The sequence below is a fragment of the Lepeophtheirus salmonis genome, chromosome 7 (genome assembly GCF_016086655.4).
Source record: "Lepeophtheirus salmonis chromosome 7, UVic_Lsal_1.4, whole genome shotgun sequence".
Classification (NCBI taxonomy): domain Eukaryota; kingdom Metazoa; phylum Arthropoda; class Copepoda; order Siphonostomatoida; family Caligidae; genus Lepeophtheirus; species Lepeophtheirus salmonis.
In genome coordinates this window covers 14,625,435-14,636,531 of record NC_052137.2, presented here as the reverse complement: position 1 = coordinate 14,636,531, position 11,097 = coordinate 14,625,435, and the positions used below count along the sequence as shown (strand labels likewise).

The 11,097-nt window shown below is 30.1% G+C and overlaps 1 protein-coding gene and 1 long non-coding RNA gene across 3 annotated transcripts; one reads left to right on the top strand and one right to left on the bottom strand.

Moving 5' to 3' along the window:
• Positions 1 to 535: 535 nt before the first annotated feature.
• LOC139905991 (uncharacterized) lies at positions 536 to 2,778 on the bottom strand. The gene is made up of 2 exons (XR_011781180.1): positions 2,655 to 2,778; positions 536 to 2,212 (listed from the first exon to the last, which is right to left on the bottom strand). It is a non-coding gene; the product is annotated as an uncharacterized lncRNA (long non-coding RNA).
• LOC121121217 (uncharacterized) lies at positions 2,727 to 9,039 on the top strand. 2 transcript variants are annotated; one of them, XM_040716095.1, is made up of 7 exons: positions 2,727 to 3,838; positions 4,812 to 5,108; positions 6,512 to 7,033; positions 7,086 to 7,258; positions 7,765 to 8,028; positions 8,096 to 8,301; positions 8,364 to 9,039. In XM_040716095.1, the coding sequence occupies exons 1-6, from the start codon at positions 3,038 to 3,040 to the stop codon at positions 8,142 to 8,144; spliced, it is 2,106 nt and encodes a 701-aa protein (XP_040572029.1). In that variant the 5' UTR covers positions 2,727 to 3,037; the 3' UTR covers positions 8,145 to 8,301; positions 8,364 to 9,039. The 2 variants fall into 2 exon arrangements, with proteins under 2 accessions (XP_040572029.1, XP_040572028.1); XM_040716094.1 differs by having other exon boundaries at positions 2,727 to 3,970.
• The last annotated feature ends 2,058 nt before the right edge of the window (positions 9,040 to 11,097 follow it).

Here is an 11,097-nt window from a genome sequence, read left to right as displayed (position 1 = left end):
TTAGACAACCAAAATTTTTATGAAAATTGACGAATATTATCAAAATTTCTAATGAAATAAATCCCACCATTCAATTTTTGAATCCTCTTTTACTCTTTAGATTTCATTTTAACAAAAGTATTTTTTATATTTCTTTAAAAATATTATCATTGACTTCAGTAACTAATTGTTTTGTCTTGCACTTGAAAATTTGAACGAAATAAAAAATATCAAAATGATGTTTTTCATCACATTCAACGTCAAAAATTTCCAGGAAGTATAGATCTTCTGCTATAGTTATAAAATATTATAATTAATAAAAATATTTTTTTTTAAGATCTAATTTTTTTAATATAAACCTATTGTTTTGAATTTCTGAAAATATTGAATAACAAAACGTATACACTAAGAAAAGTAAGTACTACAGACACTGTTTTTAGGCTTTGATGCCTTGTAAACACTATAGGATTCTGGAACAAAACAATCATATATCCTATAGATGGATTATGAATTATGATACAATACACTTAAGAAATAAACCTTAAACCAATGAGAATAATAAAAAAAATCTTATGTTTTTATTGCGTATATAGATGTATATAATTATATTATTGTAATAAGTGTAAATCAAAGTAAATTAATCCATTATCGAATATATTATAATGCTAAATTTTATGACAAAATAAAAATATAAACTTAAATCAATCAAACAAATAAATAAATACATATTTATGTAGATGTATTAGACAATTATTTACAAATGATGAATATGAAATAAATTTAGGTGTTAGTGTCAATGAATACGGAAACAATCGTTTTTATATACTGAAATATTGATATAGAGATCCTAAATCCTTTCGAGAGTGATATTCAAATATGATGACAATTGATTTAGTAATTCAAAAATTGACTTCCGACCCACTAACTTTCGAAATATGTTAACGAAATTCATATTTTCCAATATAAGTCTACCAAAGTTATAAGATCACTGATAATTGATTTATGCATATATGTAATTAATAGAAGAGTTGAATATGTTTTGCGGCTTTGCTAATAAAGATGTCTAGAAAAGAGGACCGCATTAAATTCATGGTCCATCATCGTCTTCTACTTTTTTCAAATGACAGAAGAGATTCACAAGTAATAATGGAATCAGAAGCGAGGATGCAGTGTCTAGAATTACATAAATAATAAAGCTGTATAAATTGATTCAGTGGCATAGATATGAGCTGTTTATTTGTTATGCACATCAATGACACGTAAGAATTCAAATCAATGAGAGTTTACCAAGAATATTAGGAGAGCAAATAGAGTAGAATTAGGAAGTTATTTTAATGGAAGAGCTGCAGATGAAGGATAATAAGTCTCTTTATTTCTCATTGTCCACTTCATTACAGTATTATTCATCTTGTTTAAACATATTCCCAGTTCTTAAACAATGATTTCATTCAAGATCTAGAGCGACGGATGTGTATTTGAACCAATGGATGATTAAGTAACCAATTTCGATGTTAAAGAACATCTGTACAATGAATGATACTTCCATTAAATGGGATGACATCCATCTAGTAAATTACTAGAACCTTTTCTAAAGAGATGAGATCCCTGAACATGATGGATATCCCAATGTGATAAACAGATATGAATTCAATGTAACTGTATGTGTACTTAAATACATATATTCGGATGTTTTGTGAAAAAAATCGATCCAAACCATCCTTATTGTCTTAGAAGTAATTAATTTCATGACTAAAGTTTATCACATTAACTGTTTTCAAAAAAAAAAAAAAAAAAGTGGTAAATCATTTTATTTCTTCCTCCTTAACACCATAAAGGTGATTGGATGTACGAGGGTTCGTGGTGTTTCTCATTTTCTCTTGCTTAAATACCATTGCTAGCTACTATTTCTCATTTCAAAATAAGTTCAAATCGTTGTAGAGGTTGCGATATTTTTTATTTATATTGTTCCGTTCAAAGAGAGTTTGAAATTAAATTTATTTGTAAAACAAATGACTTCAAATACTATCTAATAGTATTTGAATTCATTGGTAAACTACATGATACATCAGGCATAAATATGAACTAGTCATTATTTTTTGTCTGTTGGCATTTAGGTGTTACACTTTCATTTTTCGAATTGAAAGAGTAGAATACATTTTGAGTCAAACTTGTAAAAGAAATATAATATACTAAATGTCTTTCTGTCACTTCTGTCTTCTCTTTAAGTTGAGTCCTAGAAATAAATTTCAAATTGTTTTACAAATTCAAGCAAATGTTAAATTTTTAATTCCAAATATTTTTTCGCTGATTTACCCTAAATTATATATATTTGTAATATCAACTACATATGCAAGTATCTTGTGAATAGAGGTAGATGCGTTTTGAATGTACATAATATGACTTGGTAATAAAAGTATACCTTTTACATTAAATATTACTTATTCTGTATGTCATTAGCATACGGAATAATTTAAACCAAATAAATAATAATTCGCTAAGTAAGTATCAAGGAAAAATATTTGGTATAAAAAATACAACTATTAATAATCGAAGTTATTTAATTTAATTTTAAGGGAAAGACAAAGAGTACAATTCTAAGAATTAAATCAAAGGAGGTAAAAAATCTCCAGCTTAGCCTATGTTCTAATTAAATGACAAAATGAAGAATGACGTACAATTATTGATGAAATCTCCTTTGTACGTAAAATCCCGAGATTACTGACATCAGAGTCGTGACTAATGTATAGACAGTCCACTAGAACAGCCTTGAGTAACTTTGCCTTGAATATGGAAAGTAACGGCTCCTGGTAGGCATAAATAAAAGCAACAAGAGATTTGGAACAAATTATGAAATACAAAACAGGATACTAGAGAGTTGTAGAGAACGAGGGAGCGCTTCTATCAGGAAATTACTTCGCAGTTAACTATGTATTTATATTATCTTATTCTGTATTTATCTTCAAGTCAAATAATATTTTGCTCTATTTGAGCTACAGCATAAAAGAAGTAAAGCCCCGACACTGTAAAGTTCAAAGTCAAGAGTGTGTTAAACAAAAATATGAGTCTTCCTTATCCAGTGGCACCTGACTCCAGCGATCCTGGTAGACCTTTCCTACCCAACATGCATCCAGAAGGAAATGCGCATGGCTATTATAATAATGGAGTGGGGCCTCCACCTTCTACAGGTTATCCTACGAATCCTTCATCTTTTTACCCATCGGTTCCTTCCGCTTCTGGTTATCCTCCATCCCCCTCTGGATACCCTCCCAATCCAAGTGGATATCCTGCAAACCCTACTCCAGGACCTGGATATCCTCCTATGCCTGCATCATCTGGATATCCAAACTCCTCTTCGGCGTATCCCAATATTCCTTCTGAGGCTCCGCAAATGGTTCCATCTCTATATCCATCCACTGATGCATCTCCCATTTCAAATCATCCCTATCCTACTAATCCAGGATATCCCACTTCCCCTTCCGATTCAAATGCATCCGCACCCTCAGCACCTCCGAGTTCTCAATATCCATCATCTGCAAACTATCCAACTTCTTATCCATCTGGTTCATCAAGTCAAACTCCATATCCATCTGGTCCAACAACACAAAATCCTTATCCATCTGGTCCAGCAAGTCAAAATCCATACCCATCCGGTCCACCCGGACAAAGTCCTTATCCATCTGGTCCAACAAGCCAAAATCCTTATCCATCTGGTCCAACAAGCCAAAATCCTTATCCATCTGGTCCAACAAGCCAAAATCCTTATCCATCTGGACCAACAAGACAAAATTCTTATCCATCTGGTCCATTTCAAGGCTCTACATCAAGTGCTTATCCCGGAGCTCCTAGCCAAGAACTAAAGGTTGGTGGATTATCTTTCCCTAATGATCCTAAAGGTAACTCAGCCACAGCTCGTATTGCCCATGATGTAACTAAAAGAATTGCTGCTCCTAGTTCTATGGGTATTCAGGACGTTAAAAATGCTGCTAAAAAGGTATTATTAATATCAGTTGTTTAATTTACTCCTAAATGTATCTTTACTAATCACATCTTTAGCTTCAAAACTTTATGAAATAATATAATTGAAGACACATTTACGGCTACTTCACTGATTGTTGCAAAATCCATGTGGTTGATGTCTTCAGTCATTCATACATTTTAGCTTATGAAAGTATTTGTAAAAATTGTATAAATCATACTAAATAAAGCTATTTGTATTACTATATATACATACAAGTTGAGTCTGTGTTTTTTACCATTTTTAAATTATCATCAAATTTCAAATAATTATTTACTTTAAGGTTTCCATTGGACCTATACTATAAAATATTAATTTATTTGTCTGATAAACGATAACTTATTAGTTCTGACTCATTGGATTTTCACTTTAATCATTATGTTATCAATTTTGGCAACTGATAATATTATCTCAGATTAGCTATATTGTGCAATAAAAGCAAGGTAATTGTTTAATGAAGGATCCAGTAATATTGATTTGTTTCGAAATGGATGATAAAAAAGACAAAGTAAGTTGTTTCCCTTTTCCCTATATTCTTCATAAATTTATAAAAACAATTTAATGATGTTTTGAAAGAAATCAAGTCAATTAGTGAGACGATTTTTGGCTATGATTCATTTAATATTTTCATTCGAATACTTACAAAAAATGTAAAAAAATAATAAACAAAAAGCTAGAGATAAATTAATTCGGGCTGTGGCATTAAAAACATTAATTTATTAAATATAATAAATAAGAGTAGAATCATATTCAGTCCATACAAATATGAGGATTTTTGCGAAATGTAAAAATATATTTTTTTTATATTTTCTTGCAGGTTTTTAAACCCTTCATATCATCCGGTTTAGATAATTTACCTTTAAATGAAGGACTTAGTAAAAAATTCCAGCAGTATGCTTCTGATCCTAAATCTAATGACATGCGTGACTTCAATCATCAAAACTTCCAAGAAATTAAAACGAAGATCTTGAAACAAAGGACACTTTTTGAAGACTCTGCATTCCCTGCCTCTAATTCACTGTTGATCGACAAATACAATGGTCAGGAATTTGTTGTATCATATTTTGGGAGATCAAAATATGAGGAAAAAACAATTAAATGGCTGCGTCCCCATGTATGTATTTAATCGCCTATATATATTGGATGGGGAGATTGGGGGTTAAAAGCACATTCATTTTGATTTACTCTGAATTGTTTCTTTTACCTTAAAATCACAATGAAAAACTATTAGATGCGTACTAAGTTATGAACCGTACATTTTTTAATTCAGAAATGTAATATCCTAAAATAGTATGCTAAAATTATGCTTCATTTTTGAAGTTCTGAGATCTGTTTCACTTAGATTTTACCAAATAGAAGCTTTATTCGAATAACATGTTTGCAGTTCAGCATGTATAATAATAATATATATATTAATACTCATATACATTATTTTATTATCCGTATATAAACATATTCTGGGTTAATCTCAAGTTAGATACCAGTTTGATTAAAGAGAGTAAAACAAGTTCTCATGAATATTTAGTTATTCAGGCTTGATATAAAGGTCTTTGGCATAGCTCTAAATGCATGTTCTCAGATAACCGTAGGACCCATATTCCTCCTCCAAGTCCTTTGTTATTTATTTTATAAATTTTTACCTTTTTTTTTTTTTTTTTTGTAATGTTGATCAAGTTCCTTTTTAGTGTATTTAAGATTTTTTTTAAAACCACAATTGAGGTCATAAGAAATTTAAATGTTCTATTTTTGGAATTATCACATTCAAAATAGTTTAATACCAAATTTCAAGATAAAAAAAGATACAAGAAACAATAACGTCCGGTAATAAGAAATTAAAGCGACGTTCAAAATTTTGGTCTGAGACGAGTATCTATACCTCAGAAACGATTCAGAATTATGAGCTGAAATTTGGCATACTTAATCTACTCATGAATTCGGGCTTCTGTGCACAAAACCATTATAATCTGAGAGAGTTGGGTGAGATTTTAATTTATTTCGGTCGTTTTGACATGGAATAACCCTTCAACAATATACACCTTCTGTATTTAAGATCATTTGTAACGTGACATCTCAAAAATAATCTTAAACAAAAATCAAGAAAATAAGATTTCCCCAATTTTTTTACTTATTTTATTAATATAAACTACCCACTATCTAATTGACTTATTTCAGTTAATTGGAGAATCTAAGCATAATAATTAATCATGGATTAAAGTTGGTGTAATTTTTTTAATATCTTCTTTTCGTACTCATGTTTAATTAATTAAAAAGGGCAAAAAAAAACAAAAAAAAACCTTTTAGGATCCGATAGTGTATGATATAATATATTAAAGCATTCCTCTACTTTAAATAACGTAAGGTTAATGCCCATGGCCATAAGTCATAGTATATATTTAATTCGTATGTCGAGAATCTCCTAATACCCACTTACTTTTTTTGTATAGAAATTGAAGCTTCTTAAAGCCAGTCCAATATTTTTATGAATTTATCTGTAGGTTGCTTAATTGTTATTTTCAGGAAATTTGTAAAGCAAGTGGAAGTAAAAAAAATCCACAAATGTTTGTTGGTGCTACTAATCGGTTTGATATAAACCAAGGAGAATTAGGGAATTGTTGGTTTCTAGCTGCTCTCTCTAATCTTGTGGAAGATAAACGTTATTTAGATCAAGTCATTCCCCCGGATCAATCCTTTCACTCTTCATACGCTGGCATATTTAGGTTTCGTTTTTGGCGATATGGAAGATGGGTAGAAGTTGTTATTGATGATCGGCTCCCCACAAGAAATGGAAAATTAATTTTTTTAAGATCTATTGACTCAAATGAGTTTTGGGGAGCGTTATTGGAAAAAGCATATGCTAAGCTTCATGGATCTTACAAAGCCCTTGAAGGAGGATTAACTATTGAAGCTGCCGTTGATTTTACTGGGGGAATTCCTGAATTAATATCAATAGACCAGCTCTCTATGTCCAAGGAACGATTGTTTTATTTAATGTCTTCGGCAGATAGAAATGGTGCATTTATGGGGGCTGCAGTAACCAAAGTAAGAATCTAAATTTTTTAAATATCTAAATATTAAGATTATTTTTTTTTAGAAGTCTGGTTTTTCACAAGAAGCTAAGAGCAAAGGTCTACACACAAGTCACGCTTATACAATCACTAATGTGGTTGAAATTAGGTCTAGTTCTTGTAGCGGAGGTATACCTTTAATTAGGATCCGCAATCCTCACGGAAATTCAAAAGAATGGAAGGGAGATTGGGCAGATGGGTAATTATTATTTTTTTTTGGGGGGGGGAGCTGACTCTTTTTTCTAAGGATATTTGTATAGATTACACAGGGGAACCATTAGGGGGGGGGGTATTTTGTACAAATGAATTGAAGACAATAATCGAATTTATCTATGAGCTCAAAATACTAAACTCATCATCTCAGTTTTTCTCTCAGTCATCTGAATTCTGATATATTTGGTATTATAGTCATTCGGGACTAATTTTTTTTTGAGTAATTTTTTACCCTTAAAACAATCACCAAATTAAAAATAGGGTTAATAAAACTCATGTAACGATACTAGTCCCGATTGGCTTGAATTCATTTGTACAAAATGAGTGCTCCTCTGTGTAATAAATTATAGCAATTTGTTAACATATTCTATTATTACGGAAATTTTATTTATAACTAACTTCCTTTTTGGCTTGTTTAAAAGTAAATTAGGAAAGTATACAGGAATTAACATAAATTGTGTTTTTTTACTTATAGTTGTAATTTTTTTTTAGGGATAAACATTGGAAAGCCATTCCTGTGCATTTAAGAGAGAAATTAGGTTTGATATTTGAAGATGATGGAGAATTTTATATGTCCTTTTCTGACTTTTGCCGTTTTTTTGGAGAATTGGAAATTTGCCATTTAACTCCAGATGCAGCAGTTGTAAATTTTGATCCTCATGCAACTCGAATAAAACGATTCGAAGTGTTTCATTTCTTTGGCTCCTGGTCGAACGCAAAGAACACATCTGGCCGGTTGTGGAAATGCAGGGCAAAGTGAGATTCTTATTAATTCATTTCATATTTGATTATATTGTTTACCATTTACATAACAATATTTCAGAAGCATTCTCTGGAAATCCACAATTTTTTTTGGATCTGAAGGATCCTGATCCATATGATGATGAGATACAATGCTCCATTATTGTTTCATTGCTTCAAAAGAACCTCGATAGAGCAAATGGATGTATTGCTATCGGATTTAAAGTTTATAGGTGTAATCCAGGCACTGATTGTCTTAAAGAACCTTTTTTATTGCAGAATTTGTCCGTGAGTGCTCATATTTGAATGTCATTGATATTTTTGAATATAAATTTGTAAATCCTATCTAGATTGATAGAACTGAAACCTTCATGAATTTAAGAGAAATCAGCAAAAGAATGTTTCTCCCTGAGGGCCGTTATTGCATCATACCATGTCCATTTAAGAAAGGGGAAGAGGCAGAGTTTTTACTTCGTGTCTTTGTCCTAAAAAATTGGGGATCTTCAGAACAAAGTAAGGGGAAACTTGTCAAAGCTACAAAGGATGCAAGGCACACTGACACGCATAAATTCGCCGAAGATTTTGGTTCAAGACTCAATACATATGGTCATAGATATAAAGGAGATCAAAAGGGAATGCTCAAAAATGCTACAGGAAAAGCACTCAATATACTCGAACAACACTTTCCCGAGGGATCTAAAGGTCTAAAGAAGTTAAAACAGTTTTATAATTGGGCCAAGGACAAAGATTCAGAATTTGATTTATTAAAGAAAATTATCAAAACTTTTTAATATGAATTCTTAGAGATTATTTTTTTATTCAAATGTAAAATATTTTTTATTATTATGTGATTTTATAATAGTACATCTTATACATATCAATTTTGATCTCGACTCTTATGATTTGTACTCAATTTTATCTTGAGATTGTCAGAAATTATATTTTGTGGTTAATTTTTAAACCCTTATTTAAAAGTTAACAATATATTTTATATGTAATTATAATAAAATTGTAATTGTGCAATAATTTGAATTGAATATCATTCTTTGATATTATGAATAGGGTTTGATATACTTTTTTAAATATTTTAAAGCTTTTTTGAGTTGGACCTTAAAAAAATATTGCTAGACAATGTGCCATCCCTACACATCTCATTAAGAGAAGAATTTAAAATTTGGAGTGCATTTTAGGCAAATAAAGGCTATATCTATTACCCCTATAAAGTTCAACCCTGGGGAAAATAGTAAAACTTATTTAACTATATTGATCAAAAATTAAGATTTTAATTCTACATATACATTGATATATTTTTTTCTACATTTTTGATATACAAAAATATGATAAATAAAACTACGAAATAGTGGAATATTTTGTAAATATAAAATCAACGATTTATGTACAACGTTGAATAATTTAAATCCGCTTTCAATTTTCTTCTTCACGATAATTAAAGTAAAAGTTGAGACTCACAAACAAATAAAATTATAGCCTGTGGATATACAAATCGGTTTATAAACGAACCAAGGTCTAAATGTGACGGATGTGCATTGAAAAAAACAGGTATTTTCTTGGTTTAACTTTATACAAAGTAACTCTAAGATAATCCTCCACGTTAAGCTGCGATCAGCATTTATTTCTGATAAAAGTTAATACAAATAAAGGTCTTCTCAAATAAATCAGTTGAGCCATATGGTATGAGTAAATCTAAAGTTGCTTTAGCCAGCAGTGGGTACTCATTCATCAATCATTACAGAAATTCAGAATTTGTCATTTGTTTTAAATTCAAAATCTGATTTTAGTGTTTGGTCACATGAAAGTTCGAAATCACATTTTCCGTATCAGACGAAAGATGATTCGCTGTGGCGGTAAAAGGGGCTTATCAAGTTATCTTTTTGTGGAGCACTATCTTCTAGAAAATACTTTTTTAAATAATTCAGAAGAGGCGCATAAAAAATATGTACATGTAGTTATATTTTGATACCACTCAGAGTAATTTCAATTATATTATTCTTCTATAAAAATAATTTTGCGACCTCTTTTTTGTGTTCTGATACCCCCACTTTGGGAGCCACTGTCTTAAAAGATAGAAAAAATATTATTTATGAAAGTTATGTATTGCCTTTTATTTACTTTTATCTAATGACGTAGGGATTTGTTTTAAATAGATAGTTCTAATCCTGTGCTCGTAAGTTTATTGTATCTCTTATTGGGCAGCCAATCCTTGGTTTTCGTGATTGCCTATATTTCGGGTTGGTGAAGCTGAGCAATTTTACCAACGCATGCACGGCTGGTGATTCTAAAGAATCCCGTTTGGAAACTCTGAAAAGACAATACATAACAGAAGTACTCAAAATCTAACATTTTAGACTAATGTTCAAGGCTGAATATTTTTGTATACTTTTTGATTTATGTGTAGTTTCAAACGCTGTTAAATAACTCTAAGTGATAGTGCCGGGCAGGACCTGTGCAAATTGCTTCAAATCTCTTGAAAAACAGCAAAAGTGCTCAAATTTAATCATTTCTTTTATGCTTTAAATTTTGCCTTTAGTAAAACTTATTATTAGATATATGACTAACAATAAAAATGTTTTTGAAGAAAATTGACCATCTTTGCACGCCAAAAGGTAGGCTGGAAGGGATGTAACAACTCCAAATTAAAGATTTTTTCTTTTTTTAATAGATTTTTTTTTTTTTTGTGAGAATGAAAAAATTTATATTTTACTTTTTTTTCCAAAAAATTCAATTTTTGGTGAATAGCTATGGATTTTTGAACTTTTTTTTTCTCCAAAAAATGTAATATTTAAAATTAAGTTTATAAATTTTTTTCTACAAAATTAAACTTTTTTTCAGCAGCTGTGGATTTTTGAAATAAATTTAATTTTTTCAGAAACAGTTGTGGATTTTTGAAATTAAAAAAAAAAATTGTATATCAATTGTCTATGACTAGCTACGGATAACTTTTTATATTTAGAATAATATGAGTCCAGGGAAAATAGTGTAATTATATTTAAATTCCTAAATCTTAATTTTATTATGCATTTATATTTCAATTTACAGCAAAGGTTAGGTCATAATTCTTCTCTT